Source organism: Myotis lucifugus, unplaced genomic scaffold (assembly GCF_000147115.1).
Source record: "Myotis lucifugus unplaced genomic scaffold, Myoluc2.0 scaffold_44, whole genome shotgun sequence".
NCBI lineage: Eukaryota > Metazoa > Chordata > Mammalia > Chiroptera > Vespertilionidae > Myotis > Myotis lucifugus.
Window position 1 is genome coordinate 5,080,641 of NW_005871092.1, and position 21,688 is coordinate 5,102,328.

Consider the following 21,688-nt stretch of genomic DNA (forward strand, 5'->3'; position numbering starts at 1 on the left):
GAGGCCTTGTGGGCAGCAATGGACACCCCTGGGAGCCTCCAGGATGCACACGGCGAAGTGTCCGTGCTCTAAGCAGAGACAACAGCTTCCCGGCCTGGGGCGTCCCGGACCAACATCTCCACCATCATCAGGCTCCCTCCTGAGTCAGTCGGGAAATGACAGAATCGGCCCTAAATATATTGTGCTTGCTTCCCTTCACACCATGGCACCTTCTAGAAAATCACGGTTCACTGACTGCCTCCACCTCGGACATTTGCAAATGTGGGATCTCTCAACATTCCACATCGGTGGGTGTCCCCTTGGCACCTGTATGCCTCATCGGAGACACTCAAGGCCCCAACAGAACGAGCCGTCCACTTCTAGGTAGCAGCTAGAGGACCACAAAAGACCGCATTCTCCATCTGCTTTCACAGACTTGTTACTTTAATAAAGGCGACCAGGGCATAGCTGGTGTGCCATTGCACGGCTCGCCCCAGCTGAAGCCACTAGGCCTGTCGCTGGTGTGCAAGCCTCCTCTCCAGCGTCTCTCCCGAGAATCCTGGGTGGACCCACTTGCTCACAAGGGCAGCACCTTCCTCCTCTTGACGTGCAGAATCTCAGTGGCATCTGGGTTCACATCCGCCCTCAGATGATCTCTGGGCTCCACAGCCTCTGCCCCCCACTGCAGAAACCAAACACATCTCCCTGAGTCCCAACGAAGCTTCCAGCGGCTCCCTTAGGATGAGCTGTCTAAGAGACCCCGGGAGCATTTAACACGTCCGCCCGTCCTTTCTTTTCCCCTCCACCACCCTCTCTCCAGAGAAAGGATCCTCAAGGCAAGAACCAGGAGGAAGCAAAGCCAATCTCTCATTTAGATGCGCTGTCTTTCTTCTGAACAAAGGAGGGTTCAAAACCCAGACTGGTGCAGCCAGCAAGTCCCTGAGCCTTTGTGGAAACGTAATGAGCAAGCAGGCAGCCCAGCCTGGGCCACTGTGGCCCAGGACTGATGCGGCGCCAGCAGGTTCGTCTCCGCAGAACTAATGGCTGCGGCTTCAGAGAAAACCCTGCAGGAAGTTTAACCCAGGTGTCATCCGCCTGGTCACCTCGGACCCATGGAATTAGGCACCTTGCTCGAGCTGCATCTCACACTCTTTAGAGCCATCTGACCTTTGGCCAAAAATAAAGTCTGAAAAAGGAAAGGTGAGCTTGCCCTTCCCCGTGGCCTTGCAAACTGGGTTTGCCCCTCGCTACTTACATAAGCCCCCTGGAGAGCCAGGCCCCTTGCGTTGGCCAGTTCTGCAGCCCGTCGAGCCATCTCCACTTTGTAGGAGCCAGGAGGGGTCCAGCCAATACCTCTGGTCAGGTTCAAGTCTGATTTGTACTTGACCTTGGGGGGGAAAGGGAAGTAAGAGGAATGTGTCAGCAGGCTTGGGGATGGTTTGGGCATGGAGTGGAGAGGCTTAAAGGTGAGCGTGAGATGGAAAATGCGTTGTCAGTAAAGCAAACTTATCTAAAGCAGGAGCTCCCTGACCCAATGTGCTGTGAGCCTGGCCAGCTTGTCGCTGTCCCTTGCATCTTTCTCAGGGTGGGAACCTTTTTTCTGCTAAGGGCCATGTGGATATTTATAACATCATTGGTGGGCCATACAAAGTTATCAACTTAAAGATTAGCCCGCTCTATTTGGTCAAACATTTAATTAACTCACCCCTAATGCCTTGGCAGGGCCAGACCAAATGATTTCTTGGGCCTTTATACGGCCTGTGGGCCAGACGCTCCCCACCCGTTTCAAGTGATGGGAGCACAATGGGGGCGGTGGATGGGGAGACGTGGTTCAAGTCCAAGCTCCTACCTTAACTTGCTCTGTGGCCTTAGACAAGTCACTTCCCTTCTCTGGGCTTCGGTTTCCTCCCAGAGAGAGAAGGGCAAGGGCTGGGTTAGGTAACTACTAAGATCCCCTGGAAACAGTTTGGCATAGCAATCAAGAGCGTGGGCTCTCACATCAAGCCAAAGGGGTTCATGTCCCAGGTTTGCCACTTGTTTGCCACGGGATCTTGAGTAAGTTACAATCCTCAGGTCCCTCCTCTGTAAAATGGGCAATAATGGGGTTATTAGGAGGACTACCGTACACAACCGGACACAACGCTTGGAAAGCATCTGGCACCGCAGCCTGGCCCACAGTAGGGACTGGGTAAAGAGCAGTTATTGTCATTACTTCTTCGGGAACTAATGTATCAGGCATCCCGGGTTCTATCTCAGCCTGGCTCCTCCCACATGGAGCCTGAATGTGGGGTTGGAGCCACCTCTCTGAAGGGCCTCGGCCAGGCGGGTGGGGCAGCTCACATCACTCTGCAGCTGGTGGGCCCTCTGTGCGTGCTTCAGGCCCAGCTGCTCCGGGTCGCAGGTGGGCTGGGGCAAGGGCTGCCTGTAGCACACGTCGCTGGCCAGCTGCTGGCTCCGCCTGGCCTGGAGGAAGCCGGGCTGGTCTGGGCGGCTGTGGAACCGGGACCGATTCTTAGCAAAGTCCTTCTTGTACTCGTTGTCACTCTGGAGCTTGCCGACGCTGAGGAAATGCCTCATCCTTGGGTCGTCGTCGATGCTGCGGTACCCGATGTGCAGGCCCCGGTCCCGAAGGAAGGCCTCTTTGTACCGAAACTGCAGGTCAGAAGAGCAGAGATGGGTCATGGGTACCCACCTCTCCCCACGGATTCTCAGAAAGAATTCTACAGTGGGTCAAGGGCACAGCTTTGGATTCAAGTAGACTTACCATCTGTATGGCCCTCTGCTACCTTCTAGCTGTGTGGCCTTGGGCCAGTTACTGAGTCTCTCTGAGCCTCAGTTTCCCCATCTGATAAAAATGGGAGAATGGCCCTAGCTGGTTTTGCTCAGTGGATAGAGCGTTGGCCTGCGTACTGAAGGGTCCTAGGTTTGATTTCAGTTGAGGGCACATGCCCGGGTTGTGGGCTCGATCCCCAGTAGGAGGCATGCCAGAGGCAACCAATCAAGGATTCTCTCTCATCATTGATGTTTCTATCTCTCTCTCCCTCTCCTTTCCTCTCTGAATGCAATAAAAATATTTAACAAAAAAATGGGAGAATGAACTTCCACCCTATGGGACATGGAGAAGATTCCATGACATGGAGGGTTAGCTTCATGTCTGGCACTGAGTGGTGGCTACGAGTATTATTGCTGCTGTAATTCACAATCCAATGGAAGAAAAATGTACCCATTCTCTCAGCAGCCACTCTTCCTCTGATTCTTTCCATCTTTCAGGGACCCAGTCCAGTGCTCCTCAAACTCTCTATTTATATAGGACCACATTCATTTCAATTTGCTTTTTCAATATGCAATTCATCAAATATATGGTCCTACTGCACGTAATTAGTGCATAGTGGTACCACGTGGATTTAAAAATACCCAAATTGGCCTCCCCCCTGCTCAACAAGATGAGTCCACAGGTCACATGCCTGGATGTCACATGTCTAATTGTTAAACATCTTTCTAAATGCTTGCTCTTGGTTTCTGTATGTATCTCACTGTGGACCAGTACCAAGCCATCCACAGATGATGCATATCTAGCCATGATGCTTCCTCTTCCATCACAACAGCTGCCATGTTTGGACACCTGCTATGGGCATGACGCTCTAAACCATTCTGTTTTCATTCCTACATCCATCCTAGTAGACAAGTGTTAGATCCCTATTTCATAAATGTAAAAATTTGAGTTCAGAGAATTTAAGCAACTCGCCCAAGACCTTAGAGCAGCGGTTCTCAACCTGTGGGTCGCGACCCCTTTGGGGGTCGAACGACCCTTTCACAGGGGTCGCCTAAGACCATTGGAAAACACATACATAATTACATATTGTTTTTGTGATTAATCACTATGCTTTAATTATGTTCAATTTGTAACAATGAAAATACATCCTGCATATCAGATATTTACATTACGATTCATAACAGTAGCAAAATTACCGCTATGAAGTAGCAACGAAAATAATTTTATGGCTGGGGGTCACCACAACATGAGGAACTGTATTAAAGGGTCGCGGCATTAGGAAGGTTGAGAACCACTGCCTTAGAACCAATTCCTAAATGACTGAGCCAGGATCTTAACTCAAGTCAATGAAGGGGGAAAACCAATCTCTTCGAACCCCGTCACACTGCACTTCAGCTGAAGGAAGTCCCTTTACTGCAGCTCAACAAATCAATCACGTGTTAATGGACTTCTCAAAAGTAAAGCCTATTTCTTCCTCTCGTGTGAACTACTTGTTCAGTTTCGGTTCCTGGTGGTTTGCCTGTCAACAGGCCTGGGAAAACCAGAGTAAGACCTATCGGTCACAGAGGCGAGAGAGAACGCAAGGCCTTACGTCACTGGCGATCTCCCTGGACGCCCGGGCAGTCTGGAACGGGATGGCGTCCAGCCTGAAGTCGTAGCCGCCAGCCCGAGTCTGCTCCCAAGAGTTTCTGTAGACTTTCTAGACAAGGAGAACAGAGAAGTGAGTGAGCAGGTGTCACTCCCTGTCTGCCATGTGGTTGGTTCTCAGCAGGGCAGTTTCTAAGCACAAACCCTCGCCTTGATGGTGCCCAGAATGGCAGAGCCCATGGCCCCAAGCCCATCCGCGACCTCCTCTGCTCTGGGATTGCTGGAACTGGCCACCAAGGGCTCCAGCTCTAAGTTCAACCTGAGTGCCAGGTGCTGCTCTTGCGAGTCTTAGGGTCTGTGGGTCTGGCCCACTGGCCACACTCCGTTGGTATCAGAGGCCCCCGCGCCCTCCCTCCCATGTCTGCATTCACATTCAGGGACCCAGGTTTGCAGCTTCTAGATGCCGGAACTCAAAGCTCAAGAGCTCTGTTTCTTCCCACAGCAGGAGGTGCTGCTCCTCAGGTCCTGGTTCCCATGTTCATTAGCTCCACTGACTTCCCAGGGGCCCTCGGCTACTTCTGATGTCATGTCACCCCATTATTCTGCATCCCCTATGCTCCCTTGGTGGCTGCACTGAGCGAGGGAAGAGCTTTCACCTGAATTAAATTGATTGTCAAGAGCCTGACTGAGTCCCTGACCTGTGGATCTCACATCTTCCTCTTTCATTTTCCTCCTTTTCAAGTCGTTCTCACAACCCCTCCAGGAGCCTGGAATCACAGCCCCTGGGTCCCCAGGTAGACCCGCATCACGGACAGAGGCATCACCATCGCCCGTGCCTTCATGTAGCGGATGTATAAGGCAATAGCTCTGTGAAAGGAGTCATCTGGAGATGCCTGTGGAGGATCTGTCCTTTATTCAGCCACAGCGAAGGGAGACAGCGGGAGAGGCTCATCACCAGCATTTGACAAAGTGACAGCCCCAGAGCGGACTGGTAGCTGGCTCGTTCTGTGAGCCACAGCAGGTCAGGGCTCCCTTAAGAACCTCACTTTTGTCACCTGGAAACAGAGCTCAAGGCCAGGGCTCTGTTCTGTAGGGGACTGGCGGGGGGGCGGGGGGAGGACAAAGGAGCAGTGGCAGATAAAAAGATAAAACCTCACCCACTCTACAACTGGAACCAGAGGGGACCGAGAAGGGCCTGGGCCAAGCCTGGTGGGTCTTATCATTCCCGTGTCCTGCTGCCCATCTTCTCCTGCATCTTAGCCTCCAGCCCCAACATCTACCACCACAAACCAGGAGCCAAAAGCCTACTATGTTCAAGGGTCTTGAAATACAGAACCGATCATCCCTGGGGTCACCACCTAATTGGTGGATCTCAAACAGGGCCCACATGATTGGATTTACTGGGTCACTGTTGAGTTTAGCAGGCAGGAAGGGGACCCATATAGAAGGGGTCCCACAAATATCCCAGCAAATTGAGTCAAACCCTGATCATTTCCTGGAGAGGGAACAGTCAGGGTCTCCCTAATTCAAGAGCCTGGTCCACACCAGACCTGGGCTGGGTAATGATAGCATCCAACCCCAACATCACCCCAGTTTGGTGTGCAGTGCACCCCAGCTTCTGAGTCTCTGTAACGGAGGGTCAACGAGAGCACGTGACCCAGATCGGAGTTCTCCTCGAGGCCCCAGCCCCCTTCCTCCTGGTCACTGCTCCCTGGATACTATCTGCCTGATGGTCATCACTTCCTCCCCGAGTTTTTGATTCTGTTGAGGTTTTTGCCTTGCCACTGGGAGTCTTTAGATTCCGCAGCCCCTTTGATTTGGAACCCTGGGCGTTCCTCTTCTTTATCACAGTGGGCACAGTTTTGTCCTCGTCCTCACACATTACAGCCATTTGATTTTTAGTTATTTCGGCTGCCTGACACATCTCAATGGCTTTCTTTGCCCAGGAAGGTCACTTTCCCTCCACATCCTCCGCACACAGCACTTGATCCAATTGTGTGTATTCTGCACGCCCCGAAGAAGTGCTCTTTCAAAAGAGGTCCGTGAGTTCTCCACATCCGCATGCCCCGGTGGCTAATTTCAGCTCCGGGACTCTATAGACGGGCATCTCCCGTGAGAGGAAAGATGCGTCCGTCGCCAGCCCGGGGTGGCTGTCCTCTTTAAGCTGGGCCCCACGTGGACTGGCAGTCCTATCCCCGTCTCTAGGGCTGTGTGGGCCTCCAGTGGTCCCTCGCACGGAGGCCTGGCCTCCCCCATCCTCGAAGCGTTAATGAGACGGATGTTTTGTTCCAGCTCTGCAGAAGGAGGAGGTCCTGCTTCCCCAGATGGAGGTCAGCCCACCAGAGCTGCTGTTCTAAAATTATCCCGCGTGCATCCCTCCAAAGCCTCAGATGGTCATAATGACTCCTATTTACAAAGCACCATCGCATTCACTGCGTGGGATCCCACAGGGCTTTACAAATGCAACAAACTCTCGTACACGCTAACTAGAAGGCGCCTCGCCAACCCCTGCAAGGCGGCCACCTCTGGGGCGACCGGTAGCAGCTGTTCTTCTACACGGAGCCCCAGGACACAATGGCCAGGCCAGGGAGGGGAGAATGGCCGACGCTGGGAGGCCCGCCGCAGCCCCAGGCCGACACACTCAGCCCGTGTTATTCTGATCTGACAGCGTCTTTTGATTCTGCCGCCTCGCTACCTGTTATCCCAGGATCACAGCTTTGCTGGCCGAGCGGCCGCCTATTCTATTACAACCAGGGGCCTCCAACCCCCCGCCAACAACAAGCCTGGGTTTAGGAAATAGCATCTTGGTTATGCACGCAAAGGGCACACATCCAAGGGAAACTGGAGTGTGGAGGCCACAGCCCCATGCACAAAGGAGCAAATTGTATTGGGGCCTGATGGGCCACAATGGCAGCAACTTTCCAAACTGCAGGGTGAGGAAAAGCCACCGTTTCTCCAAGGTCACCCTCCGAATGGCTACAGAGGGGTGTCCAGGAATCAGAGAGAGCAGGTGTCCACGCCTGACGGGGCCCACTCCTCTGGCTGTAACCCAGCACACACCGAGGTCTTTGCAGCCATGTCCAGAACCAGAATGTGAGAGCTGGGAGGAACCACAGGCATCATTCGCTCAGCTCCATTCCCATTTCACAGCTGAGGAAACTGAGGCCCAGCAGGGAAAGTGACTCAAATCCCACTCTCAGTGCAGCGTTCCTTTTCTCCTAAATCTTCTCTCTAGGACTTTTGTTTTTAACAAATAAAAGCCACTTTCGATAATTTGACAGAAACAGGCAACCCTCTCCCCCGGCCCCCATGGATGGCCGGCTCACTCACATCGCTCAGGTGCAGTGCGTTGAGGCGGGCTCTGATGAAGTCGGGGTGGTCGGGGATCAGGGTGAATCTGTGCAGGGATTCCGCATCCCCCGACCTGTACAAGCGCTGCAGGTAAGACAGGTTCACGGTCAATGTAGAACTCCACCTGCTGAACGCACAGGTGAGGAGCAGGCTGCTCTCTGCTCCTGCCCCTCCCACTCGAGTGCCCATCGCAGGGACACAGCCCAGCCTGCAGGTGGACAGCATCCCTCAGAAGCCACCCAGGTAGGGAGGGAGGCTCACGTGGTCAGGGCCAGGTGGGGTGGCTGCTTTGAAACAGACCCTGTTTAAATATTCCTTGAGATCTGCTCCAATGGGCCACTCCACCAGCATCCTGTGGGCGCCACCGTGTGCTTTACAAACAGTGTCAAGGGTGTGGCTACTTCGGAGAATCTTTGCAGCTGAACAGCGTTCAAGCTTTTTACTCATAATAAGATGCCTCAAGATGACACAAGAACTAATTAGTCTTTTCATTCTAAAACTAGAGGCCCAGTACACGAAATTCGTGCACAGATAGGGTCCCTAGCAGCTGCTGCTACCAAGGGGCCTCCCTTCCCCCGGCTGCCTGCTGCTGCTGGCTGGCGCGGGGCCGGCCGGCCTTGCCCCCTGGTTGAACTCCTGATTGAGGGGACAATTTGCATATTAGGTTTTTATTATGTAGGATACTTGAACATGTTCAGAAAAGTGAAGTTTTCATAGTTTTCGGGGTCCTGGAAAGACACAGTTTTAAAGCTCACTCTTTATCTTAGCTGCTATGTTTAGAGCAGCACTTTGAGACTTGCAAACAATTTCAAGAAGCACTGGAGTCCCATCTGTGCTTCAAGAGGAGAATTTAATACTTAATATTCCGATCCTTCCCCAAATTCACTGCAGGTTTTGCCAACATGAGCTGGAGAGCATTCGGATTCCGAGGGAGGCTGGCACAGCTTTGTCACTGTGTGTCCAGAGCTGAAACCTCTGACACTTTTGGAGAAGTAACACTTAACTTCCTGTTCTTTGAAATAAATGCAGGAGCGAGGAAGTGGGGCTAACTCATACAGACAGTAAAGCAGAAAGAAGCTTTTAATATAGCTGTTCTTTTCTACCTGGGTTGTGTTAAGCTGATAATTCCATTACCATCTATCAATAATTAAGATGTATCTGATCGCCCTAGCTGGCTGGGTGGATCAACTGGTTAGACTCTAACCGTTAGAGCATTGTCCCATATACCAAAAAGGCTGTGGGTTCGATCCCAGATTGGGGCATGTACAAGAGGCAGCCTATCAATGTTTCTCTCTCTCTCCCTTTCTCTCTCTAAAATCAATTTTAAAAAAGGATGTATCTGATTTAGTATCTGGTAAGGGATCATCAATAATCCTTAGTATTATTATTGTTACAGTTATGAATCAAACCATAGTAAGGAACATTTATTGAGGACTTCCTATGTTCCAGATGCGTGCTAAAAGCTTCCTGTGCTTTTATTTAATCCTCATTTAACTCACTTCATCTTATGAAATGGGTGCTGTCACTGCCCTCCTTTCTAATAAAGGTTCTGAGGTTGGAAGCAATGAAGTTACTGGCCTGAGATCATCCGGGTAGCAAGCTGAAGGTTTTTCACACACAGCCATCCTATGGGGAGCCCGTGCTGCTCAGCACTGACCACTGAGCTCACGACCCAGTGCCGTGAGCCTGGGAGGAGTGACGAGAAAACACCCACCTCACTGCAGTGCAGGTAGCTGTTCTTGGCATGAACCAGGTCCGGGGAGTCGACCACCGAGGTGAACTTGAGACTGTCTGGTTTTTTCCGGTACTTGGTCTGTAAAAGGAAGGCAAAGATACCCACGTAACAGTTGAATGTCAGGCCTTTTCCTGGATGCAGCTTCATCCCACCTAATCAGTCCCAACTATGCCGATGACATTAGTGGAAAACAAGTCTCTCTTCTTGGCGGGCATGTAACAAGGACACAGAGAGACCCGAGCTGCCTCTGTGAGAAGGAGCATTTTATGGGTATTCACACTCCTGGGGACGAGGCGGCTGCAAAATACCAGAGCTCATCCCAAGGAACTCAGCGAAGGGCGGGATTCGGCATCAACGTGCCCTGCTGGGACGCTATTCAAGTTCTGTTATTAAACAGCTGGAGAAGGCAGCGGCACCCTGGAAGGGATCCCAGGGCAAGAATCCCTGGCCATTAAAATAAATGGTGGGAGTTCAGCCAGGCCGGTGTGGCTCAGTGGTTGAACATCGACCCATGAACCAAGAGGTCACCAGTTTGATTCCCGTTCAGGACACGTGCCCAGGTTTTGGGCTCGATCCCCAGTAGGGGGAGTGCAGGAGGCAGCTGATCAATGTTTCTACCTCTCTATCCCTCTCCCTTCCTCTCTCTCTAAAAAAATCAATTAAAAAATTTTTTTAAATGGTGAGAGTTCAGTTAATGAAACTATCCCTGTGCAACTTTGAACACCTGCAATCAGAGAAACCCTGGACACCCTGAGTAACCTGAGAAGGTGAGTGGTAAATTCTGTGCCCTGCCCCATGAAAACGATGGGCCCGTTTAGATCATATTGTTCACAATGTATCTATTGAGAACCTTCTAATGCAGTGGTTCTCAACCTTCTGGCCCTTTAAATACAGTTCCTCATGTTGTGACCCAACCATAAAGTTATTTTCGTTGCTACTTCATAACTGTAATGTTGCTACTGTTATGAATCGTAATGTAAATATCTGATATGCAGGATGGTCTTAGGCGACCCCTTTGAAAGGGTCGTTTGACCGCCAAAGGGGTCTCGACCCACAGGTTGAGAAACGCTATTAATGCATCTTCCATTTTTCACTGCCCAATATGAACATGTCTTTAACTCCTCAGCAAAGAATTCACTTGGAGAGAAAGCTTGTTTCATTATGGAATTTGGCTGCAAATGGCCCTGGAAGAATACTGGGAGTTCAGTGGCCATGGGGCTCTCTTGGGAACCGCACCCCCCCAAATAGGTTCCCTCTGCAGAAGGAGATTAGGGCTAGGCTGTAGTTGCAACAGAGGCAGGTGGGTGGTACCTCGCTGATGAGCTCTCCAGCCTTCTTTGCACTCTCTATCTGCGGGGAGCTCAGCGCCAGCCATCCTGTGCCCCTCATGCCCATCAGGTCTGACTTGTAGCGGAACTGCGGAAAGAAGAACATTTCATCAGGGAGGTCTGAGCCTGTGGGGGCTTTGGTCATAACGCTCCATCACATCGTGACACCTACACTCGGAGCGCATTCTGCATGATGTTAAGCGAAGGTGTTTGAATGTATGCACTCTGCCAGGGATTAAATAGTGCATCGTGCGTAAGACACAACCAGAACCCGCCAGCGTGATGGCAGGACCGGAAGCGGAGGATGAAGACCTGTGGGAATGCCCTTGTAAAGGAAGGGCTGAGACGTGCTCCAGCCCGAGCACCAGCCCCAGGAGGCTGCTTCATTCTGGCAGCCACGTGACTGACCAACCGCCTCAACGGAAACACTCCCGCACTCCCCTTGATGAAAGTGCTCGGAGCTCCGGGTCCAACCTGCTGTGACTTGGACCAAGTCACTTGACCAATATGTGACTCGGTTTCTCTCTCTGATGCCTGGAGGTCATAGCAACCACTCTGTGCTCAAAAAAACAAACAAAAAACAAACAGAAAAACAAACAAACAACAACAAAAAAAACACTGGAGAGTATTTGGGGGCAAAGGCTACTTATTCTATTCGCTACGTGTTTTATTCCCTTGTGGTAATGGGGGGAGTGGAGGGGACCATGAGAGCAGGACTCTAAAAACAGGACCAAACTCAGATACAACCGGCTAAATGTATCTTTAGACTTGTGTGCAAGCCATTTTAACCTTTCTGTGCCTCAGTTTACCCCCTCCTCCCACTGTTAGTCATGATGTGCTTATATTGCAAAAACTGGGCTAAGGCTTTCCCTTTTTTTTTTTTTTTAAGGACTCAAAAGATTAAAACTGCAGCATCATTCCTGGGAGAAACTAAGCAGTGCTTTAAGACAATGGGTCTGGTTAGGGGTTCCTAAAGCCTTAACCTTATTACTATGCCTTGATCTGCCCACCATCACCGACGGTGAGACTGCCGCATGCATGCTTCTCTTCTTCTCTTTATGGCTATTAGGCATTTTTAAAGATGGAAAAAGACCCTCTGAGGAAATCTACAATTTGGATCTAAACAAAGTTGATCGCATTCCTCTAATTTAGACATCAGCTCTGCCGTAACACAAAAATATCACTCCGGAAACCGGCCTCGAAGCCTTGATAGTTCCCTTTCATTTCAGGATTCACAGGGGCCCTCGCAGCCGGCCTCAAAGAGGGTCCGTCTCTGATGTACTGTCTGCTGGTGAATGCCCCCGTGCAAATCCCACTCTGCTTCCCAACTGATGCAGGAGACATCACTCGGGTTCAGGAGCAGGTTTCAAAACCCCGTGTCAACCACATTGCTTTTTAGAGCGCGATCTTTCAGTCTACACCGGCAAAGCTTATGCCTTCCACTCTGATGAAGAACAGAGAATATTGGATAAATTTCTAAGTTAGAGAGAATAATCCTACAGGGCCTCTTCACAGCCGGGCCTTGCTCCTTTCAGAAGCGAGATGAAGTGGGGAGTGCTCTTTCAACTCCTTTTGTTGCGCTGCACAGTACAATCGCAGGTAAGTCAGAAAGCAAGATGCGGGTTCCCCAAAGATCTGACTGCGCCTCCGACTCTCTTATAAAATGGACGGTCTATTAATATTTCAGGTCCCGGCCCAGCTTTGACTATTCACACACACCCTAAAAACAACACGCCTGCCTCAGACTTCACGATAAAAAAAAGGGGGGGGACTAGAGGGGGGTCGAGAAGACACGGCTACCCGGAGATGGCTTCGAAGGATTCTAAGATAATAAGAGACCTTCTCCAGCGGCCTGGCTGAACCCGGCATCCCCATGGGGCAGCCGCACTCTTTTTCCTTGCACACAGTAAGACCTGGAAGCCACCTGCAGATTCACACACTGTGTTGTAAATGCACAAGCTAAGTATTTGGGTCTCTGATTTCTTTTTTATTTTTATTTTTATTGATTTCAGAGAGGAAGGAAGAAGGAGAAAGAAATGAGAGAGAATCGCTGATCGGCTGCCTCCTGCACGCCCCCTACTGGGGATTGAGCCTGCAACTTGGACATGTGTCCTGAACAGGAATCAAACCCTGACCTCCTGGTTCATACATAGGTCGACGCTCAACCACTGATCCACACTGGCCAGGCTGGGTCCCTGATTTCTAACAGGAGCATGTCAGAAGTTGCACCCAGGAGGTGGCCATGGGAAGGGTATATTTGTCATCCTAATAAGAATCATTATAATCACTGCCTTGCATAAGGTGTACATTGCTTTAGACTCCTCTCGTTCTATTCACACACCATCCTGCAAAGGAGGGGTTCTTATTTCCACCTACAGGACTACTTTGATGTTCAAACGATTGTTCAGAGTCTCAGAAGTGCCACCAGCTGCTGTCCTCTGGGCATGCCACACCTGGGGCCCTTGAGAGAACCCTCAGGAGTTAGAGCACCTGGGTTTCCTAATCCGGCCACCTGGGGGAGCTGGAGAGCACTGAGCCGGAGTCAGGAGACAAGTGCCTGGCTTTACCCGGCTTTACCTCTTACTGGCTACATGGTCTTGAACAAGTCATTTCCCCGCCAGTTTGTGACCCTGGGCAAGCTGCTCCACACTCAACCTGAGGGTGAACAGCGCAACCCTGTAGTTCCAGGAAATTGTAATAATAACTGGAACATCATTTGTTGATTCAATCCTTGTATCATCATTAATCATCAATCATGTGCTTAGAAGAATGTGCCTGTGCCATAAGCAAACTAAGAAAGTCGTTGCCTGAGGGCGACCAGAATTGGGAGGCCTGGTGTAGGGAACGTCATCAGAACAGCTCATTCTTACTGGTGTTTTCCATGGACCAGGCACCGTGCTGCGTGCCTCATACAGACCAGTTCTCAACTGTGAACTGGCTTCCCCCCCGGGTGCACTGCTGTCCCCCAGGTACATCTGGCAATATTTTAAGACGTACTTGACTGTCACACTGGGGGAAGGTGGGTGCTATTGGTATCTATTGGGTAGAAGCCTGGATGCTGCCAGGACGGCCCCCATGACAAGGAATTCTCCAGCCCCAAATGTCAAAGGTGCCAGAGTTGAGAAACCCCGACATGGATGATGAGGGTGGATGTGACAAGAGTCCCATGGGCTGTGCTCTGAAATGAGAGCGCCTCCCTCCTGAGCCTAGAGAGCCAATGCGCCCACAGCCCGTATGTGCTGACCACACGTTACCACCCTTGCCATGTCCCCGCCGAGGACCCCAGGCTTGGAGGGGGCCTGGGACTGGAGCTGACCTGGGCGGGGCTGGTGCTACCTGCCAGCCTGCTTGGTGCCCTTGCCTGGGAGAGGACCTCCTCTTTCTGGGCCTCAGTGTCTGCTCTGAGCTGTAGGAACCATGACTCCCCCACAGGGAGCTCCCTCCGGAAGGGCAGGATGGTACCAAGTGTGGGTTCCGGAGCCAGCCCTGCCTCGACACTTCCCAGGTGACCTCATCTTAAACACAGGGGTAAGAGCCTGGCTGGTGTTGCTCAGTGGTTGGGCGTCGACCCAGGAACCAAGAGGTGGATTGTTCGATTCCCAGTCAGGGAACATGCCCAAGTTGCAGGCTCCATCCCCAGTAGAGGGCCTACAGGAGGCAGCCGATGGATAATGTTCCTCTTTCATTGATGTTTCTATCTGTGTCCCTCCCCCTTTCTCTCTCTCTCAAAAATCATAAAAACATATATAAAAAATAAAATGAAACATGAGTAACAACGGGCCCTACCTCCCAGCACCGTAGGGAGGGTGACAGCAACGGCGATCAGTCAGTCAGTGTCAGCTGTGGGGCATGACTTTTCTATCATCACCATCACCTCTGCCATTAACGATAGAGCCCCTCTTCTCTCTCGGACACTGCGACGTCCTCCCCACTCACCCTCATGCTTCACTCTGGCCTCAAATATGCTGAGGCTGCTCCTGCTCTGGGCTCGGCCTTTGAATTTGCTGTTCTGTTTGCTGGAGAGCTCCATTCCCTTCCAGCATCTCTTTGCTCTTTGCGCAAATGCCACCTTTTCCATGACCTCATCTTCCATTGCACGTGTGTATGTACACATGCACACAATCACGCCCTCCTACCCCACTTCCCAGCTTTGTTTGTCTCCACAGCAGGCATCGCACTAAATATTCGACTTATCCTATTTTATCTCACTCCCATAGCATGGAAGCTCCAAGAGCACAGGAATTTTTTTGGCTTTTTTTTGTTGTTGGCTGCTGTAGTCCCAGCACCTAGAATAAGGCCCAATATATAGTAGGTGCTCAATAAATATTTGTTGAATGACAGATTGATTAACTCCTACCCAGATAACACAGACTGAGCAAGTCGTTGTTGGGCATAGGGAGGAGTGTCTGACAGGCTAAGGAAGGAGCAGAGATTGTAAGTTATACCCAGGCATGGTGGTAGGAGGAGGGTCAGGAGCTGGTGTCTGACCCACCAGGTGCCCCTACCTCACTCTGCAGGGCGTGAGCTTTCTTGGCCCAGGCCATCTTCAGGTCCTCGGGCAGCGCCGTGAACTCGTGGCACTGTGTCCTGTAGTCGTGGTCGCTGGCCAGGGCCTGGGCCTTCCTGGCGTGGACCAGGTGCACCATGTCCTTGGGCAGGTGGTACTGTGCTTGGCTGCCCACTGCCTGCCTCCTGTACTGGAGCTCACTCTGCAGCTGGCCCACCCGCCGGCAGTGCCGGAGCCGGGGGTCGTCGCTGACACTCCGCGCCCCGATCAGCCTCCCTCGCTCCTTCACAAAGTCATGTCTGTAGAGAAACTGGAAGAGAAGGCCCGCGGGTCAGGGGCTAGCGTACCACCTGCTGAAATCCCACCTGCCCGTTCTCACCGCAGATCCTAGAAAAGTCACCTGTTCTGACAGTAGGAAGTAATGATTATAAGAAAAGCCACAGTGAGGCCAGCCTGGGAGCATGCTTCCTGCCTGGGGGACCAACAATTAAAACATCCCTCCATCCTTCCTTTCTAATTACAGCCAGGTCCTCGGGACCAAAGCGAGGGCCCCACTCCCCACACTGCCCGCGTGTCCTGTGGCCAAGAGGAATTCATCAAAAAGGGTTAAAAATAAATGTATCCTTTCGCACTTGGCAAAACGTGAAACCCAAAAGACAGGACCCGTTTATTTGAAGTCCACATTTTCAGTGACTTGTTTGTGGGGAAGAGAAAGTCACCTTCATGTTCCAACGCGATGGACGCCATCAACAGAGTGGCTGCACACAGCCAGCAAATCCTAACACACAGCCGGCGTGTGGAACTGCAGAGAGCCCGGAGCGAGACGTGCTCGGGCTCAGTACAATTTCTCTGGCGCGTTTTCTCTCTAATTCTGTGTGGAGTGAGAAAGCAGGCAGCTCCCCGGGTCCAGAGGGACGGTGGCCTCAACATCGCAATTAGAAATAAACCGTCATCTCCTTCCTGCCTGAGACCTTTGTCTGAATTTAGCTTCTGATTAACAAAAGCTCGCTTCCCCTCCCTCCGTCAGAGAATCTCATTCGTAACTAATATATTCTGCAGGTGACATCCTGTCTCACACGGCGAGAGATTTGCTTTAATTCAGGAAAATCAGCTGCAGACCTGGTTTTACATGAAGTTAACAGAAATTAGGCGAGACGGAAGGTCATATCATTCCACTCACATCACTGGCGATATCTCCAGAGACCCGAGCAGCCTGGAAGGGGAGCGCGTCTATTGTCAGCTTGTAGCCTTGAGCACGGAGATTATGCCAAGACTCCTTGTATTTTGCCTACAATGGAAACACATGTAGATTTTCTTTAAAAAAAAAAATTACATGAATCAATGAACAAAGGCTACCCCTTTCATTCTGTAGCACCGTGTCCCAGAATCCATTTCTGACAAGCGAAAGCTTTCTGTTTTGCAAAGAAAATCTCATCAGCACACCTGCTGTCGCTGTCGTGGGCTCTGACACGTTATGAACGCAACATATTTGTGAAAAGGTCTATTTAACATGCGCATCGAAAAGACACGTGTGTGTGTGTGTGTGTGGTGTGTGTGTGTGTTTTCAAGTTCCTGTGAACGCCGGAAGGGTCACTGTTAGGTCATGTCACAGACATACGTGGCTTTGGCGTGTGCTTGAACTTCAGCAACAAGAAAGGCTTACGTCACTCAGGTTGGCCGCATTTGTTTTCGCTCGGACGAACTCGGGCAGCCCCAGGCTCATTGTGTACTGGTGTCTCGCATCCTCCCCGGCTGCTTTGTAGAGGCGCTGGGCAAAGAGAAAGGAAGGAAAAGCAAGAAGAGCAAGAAGATCAGCGCTGTGCATGTCTGCAGGCCTGGAGGTCCCTCCCTCGCTCGCAGTCGGGAAACACATCTGTGAAAGGCCATTCGCTGTGCCGTGGGTGCACCGTCAGCCTTGGGCAAGATGTTTCTTTCGACGAAGTTGAGTGATATAAAATGTATAGTAAGAAACTGCAAGTTGCTTTTGATAGGGCTCAGGATGTGATACCCCCTAACAAGCAGAAGGGATGTGAGAAGTGCAGGTGCTACAAGGATGCTCTCTGGCTCCCCCCTGAGGCAGGTCACGAGCCGCTCCAGTGAGGGTGCCCTCCCTACACCTGAGGAAATAGCATCCTTATCTCCGAAGACGAAGGGACACCGCAGGACACAGAGGAGCTGAGCAAACAGACCTTGCTGAATGTCCCCACTTTCCTACACTTAGTGGATACCCTTCGTCCTGTCACATTTTCCCACGACTTTTCACTTTTCATCAAACCCAGTGTAATAACACTCGGGCTTAACCAGGTCTTCAGGTCCTTACAAAGACTCCCCTACCATGTAAAACGCATATTAAATAAACGTTTATGCTTTTCTCTCGTTAATCTGTCTTTTGTCACAGAGCCCTGGCCCAGACCCTCAGAAGGGAAAGAAAAAGGTGTGTTTTTTTCCTCCCCTACACTTCACTCAATAATAGTCTGAGGAAAGAAAAACCATTTAGGAAGTCTATCTCAAGGTTCTTCCCATATAAACTTTTCCCTCAAGGACTGAGTGTAAAGACAACACGAAGACGTGGGAAGTGTAGGAGAAACGCTACGATGTGTAAGGGACGTTCCCAAACCCTAGTCTGTGTTCTTTACTAAAACTGCAGATCCTTCCACAGGGGCAGCCACCCCAGGGCCAGCCTGAGGGGTCTCAGCCAGGGCAAAAGCATTTATTCACGTGATGAGAAATGGATCTGTGGTGACTGAGTTCTTTGAGGCCATAACAGGTTTTGTTACCCCACAGCATCCAGCTCACCACTCAAATAGGAAAGGTTCAACAGGAATTTAAAACTTACAACTCATGAAAGAAGCCCTTTGGACGCACTTATCCCAAGTGGGAGCTAATAGTAGAAATAGCCAAATCTCAACCGACTTCTAAGAGTTAGAGTCAGGGGGAGAATCTTAAAAACTAAAGATGATGCAAAATTTAATTCTCTGCCAAGTTCACTTTCTATTTCAAGCTTGTCCGGCAGCCACTAAGAAGAAACAGAATTGAAAAGATGGTTTAACATGAGATTTCTTTCCTTGGTTCCCCCTCCGATAGATGTATTAAAGTGTAAATTGGGCAAAGGATGAGTGAGAAGACACGACGAGGTAGAAATTCGAGAAGTCTGACAAACAACATACTCTAGGACTATCCTTGGCTCACCACAAACCCCCCCATGACAACCATCAGAATGGCGCTACAAACGTGCTTAGCCAATATTTGCTGAGACAGAACAAATGAATGGCACACCAGCACGTCTCAAAGGTTAATGCGCAGTCAGTGGGTCTGGGGTGGGGCCTGAGGCTCAGCATTCCTAATAAGCTCCCCGGAGATGCAGATGCTGCTTGCTGGTCTGTGATTGTACTTGGACGAGATGACAGACAACCAGATTTCCACCTGGGCCTCCTCTCCTTCGGGGAAATATTTAAGCTCTGTATAATGGCGTTCTCTTCTCCTAAACCTCCATGCAAGCACCCAGGCTTCCCACCACCTCCCCAAACCCACACACAGTCACACATATTGTTAACAACCTAGCAGTTTCTCCAAAGCCCGTTCCAAAGCCATCAGGGGGAGACTTTACCTCGTTCGTAATCTGGTTGCTGAGTTTTGCTTGAAGGAGGCTGGGGGTGTCGGTCACAGCTGTGTACTTGAATGACTGGGGGTGCTGACGGTATTTGCTCTGAATTCACACACGAGAAGGAATAAGAAGACGTGGTAAGATATAGAACCAGCTCTTGAAACACTAGTGATAAAACCTCTTTTTGCAAAGGCTGGCAGTCTGTCAGCTGGAATCTAGTCTTGTCATTTGCTCTTATGGCCTCAGAATTCAATGGGATGGAGGAGCAGAGAGGAGCATAGGACAGACCGAATCAGACGCTTAACCAGCGGGAAAAGGAGAGCTAGCTCTTTGCTATGAATGTGAATGTGACTATTGAAATTCCAGTTCTGCTCCCAACCTTTGCTCGTTATAAATCCAGGGCTCCTCAGCGTTGGGAACTTACCAGAAACACCTGTACATATGCCTGCACCCACCCCGGGAGATCAGGATACAGTAAATCGGCAGTGGACCCAAGGCTCTGGATCCAATGAGAATTCCAATGCACCACAAGGTTTAGAAACCACTTGTTTTGGAGATTTCATTGGAAAAGCAAAGCACAAAGTTAAATCTAAACTTTGGCCAATTCCGCTGGTGTAAGCAAGCCATAAGCCCATCTAATACTACCCAAGCTGGCCACTGACCACCCTTCGCTTCCAGGGCCTTCCATTATGCCCTCCTGTCCTTGATCTACCATGAATAGAAGTCCCAAGGCCCTCTAAGGGCGAGCAAGATTCCTCAGGATTCAAGGAGCTTAGAATTCTAATCTTCTATAATTCTACCAAGAAACTATGACCCAGTTTAGAGCAACCATTTCATGTATAGCCACCAGAGAAGCACCGAGCTTAGATGAGTCCCAATCCTAACAAAAACTAAACAAAGGTCATAATAGTATCCCCATTTGGCTGATTAAAATGTTGAGGCTCAGAGAGGTTAGGTGACTGGCTTGACTTCACACAGCAAATGAGTGGAATTTCAGCCTCCAGCTGCTGGTCTCTAAAGCCTACCCTCTTTATACTGCACCACAGCGCCAATCTCCAAAAGGACACAGGGAGATACATCTAATGAGTCAGTGAAGTGTGAATAATTCTTTTATATTCACAACAAAACTGACTCGCTATCTGCAAAGCCATCTTAAATGGCATTTGGTCTGAATGGAGAATCCGGTGCAAAGAAGAGAAGCTGGGCAAGAGGTTAGCGGCTAGTCACCAATGTTAATAGTGGAACATATAACTCACTTTCACAGTAACAACAAACAGATGGTACCCAGCCGGCATGGCTCAGTAGCTGAGCATCGATCTATGAACCAGGAGGTTACAGTTCAATTCCCAGTTAGGTAACATGCCCTGGTTGTGGGCTCAATCCCCATTGTGAGACATGCAGGAGACAGCCAATCAATGATTCTCTCTCATTACTGATCTCTCTCTCTTTCTTTCTTTCTTTCTTTCTTTCTCTCTCTCTCTCTCTCTCTCTCACCTCTGAATTCAATAAAAATATATTTAAAAACAAAACAAAAAACACCCGATGGCTATGCAACAACCTCTGCTGTAGAAATATACTGACAGCCCTCACCCCTCCAGTCCCAGTTACCTCACTGATGAGTTCAGACGCTCTTTTTCTTCCTTCGATCTCTAACGTGCCTGGAATGACACAGGCCACCCCTCGCATGAAGTTCAAGTCCGACCGGTACTCATTCTACAGAAAACAACACTAGGAATCAGAAGAGCCAAACTTGCAGAACAAAGGAGCAGAGAGAAGCCAGAGGACCCGGGACAGGACAGCGCCGTGGCTGGTACTCAGGGCCAAGCCGGTCTCTCCAGATGTCTCATACTCAGCCAACAGCTTAGTAAATGCTCATTAGGAAAATAAACGCTGGGGCTGATGGTGGTTAGAAAGTCAGTTGTCTTGGGGCAAACGTGGAAATGGTCTGACAGGTCTTCTAAAACAAAACCCAGCGGCAGCGGGTGGCACGAATGAATCAACGGTTAAGAAAGAACTAATGAATGAATCCAGAAGAATGTCGCAAAGGCCTGCCTGAGTCTGCTGAGTAAGGCACATGTGGGTACCTCAGTGATGTGGGCTGACACTTTAAAGGGCCCCCAAGTTCACTCCCCTTCAGCCACCTAGGTACCGCTGGGCGTGCTGCCTTCAAATTGCTATCAGGAGGAGAGGTGGGGCCAGCGAGGGCTGTGCTCAAGTGACAAAGGGCCCATGAGCTGAGCCTGGCAGCTCTCCGTCCCTACAGCTGCTCTGCGGTTCCTGACAGCTTCTGTCATTCAGTAAACGCCACACACGGGCATAAAATCTGAGCAGTTGACAGATACGCAGATCTGAGTGCCGCTGGGCTGGCAGGCCCAGCCACACCAGGAAGCCGGGCTGGAGCCGTTTCCTTTCTGACACAAGCCCGTTACCGCAAATCTCACGGCATGAGAGCTCAGCAAGCTAGGGAGGCGGCTGAGCACCAAACGGGCTGCTGAGACGTCCTGTATCTCCTTGTGAGGGAGGAGATCCCCTCCCCTTCCCTCCTCCCCGCCTGGGCCTGCCTGCTTCAGAAAACAGAGGCGCGAGCCAGGAATGCACTTCCAGGCTCAGTTCCCCTTCTCGTGTACAGCCACGTGACCTTGGGCAAGCTGCCCAACTCCTTCCAGCCTCACTCTTACTTCTCTGTAAAATGGGACCAAGACTATTAGTACAGGGTCATTTTGAGGTTTAAATGAGATAATGCATGAAAACGCCAGGCTCGGAATTCAGCAGAAATACTCCATAAATGGTTGTTATTAGATCTGTGCAGCTGTGCTTTCTATGA

At 50.6% G+C, this 21,688-nt stretch overlaps 1 protein-coding gene across 1 annotated transcript in view; it reads right to left on the bottom strand.

Moving 5' to 3' along the window:
* Nucleotides 1-402: 402 nt before the first annotated feature.
* The window catches only part of NRAP (nebulin related anchoring protein), a 63,601-nt gene continuing 42,315 nt past the window's right edge, over nucleotides 403-21,688 (bottom strand). Inside the window, 12 exon segments of the mRNA XM_006088141.3 lie at nucleotides 403-661; nucleotides 1,235-1,366; nucleotides 2,320-2,631; nucleotides 4,344-4,451; nucleotides 7,670-7,774; nucleotides 9,405-9,503; nucleotides 10,737-10,841; nucleotides 15,259-15,570; nucleotides 16,441-16,548; nucleotides 16,924-17,028; nucleotides 18,868-18,966; nucleotides 20,473-20,577. Coding sequence (XP_006088203.1) covers nucleotides 557-661; nucleotides 1,235-1,366; nucleotides 2,320-2,631; nucleotides 4,344-4,451; nucleotides 7,670-7,774; nucleotides 9,405-9,503; nucleotides 10,737-10,841; nucleotides 15,259-15,570; nucleotides 16,441-16,548; nucleotides 16,924-17,028; nucleotides 18,868-18,966; nucleotides 20,473-20,577 — 1,695 coding nt within the window. The 3' untranslated portion in view covers nucleotides 403-556.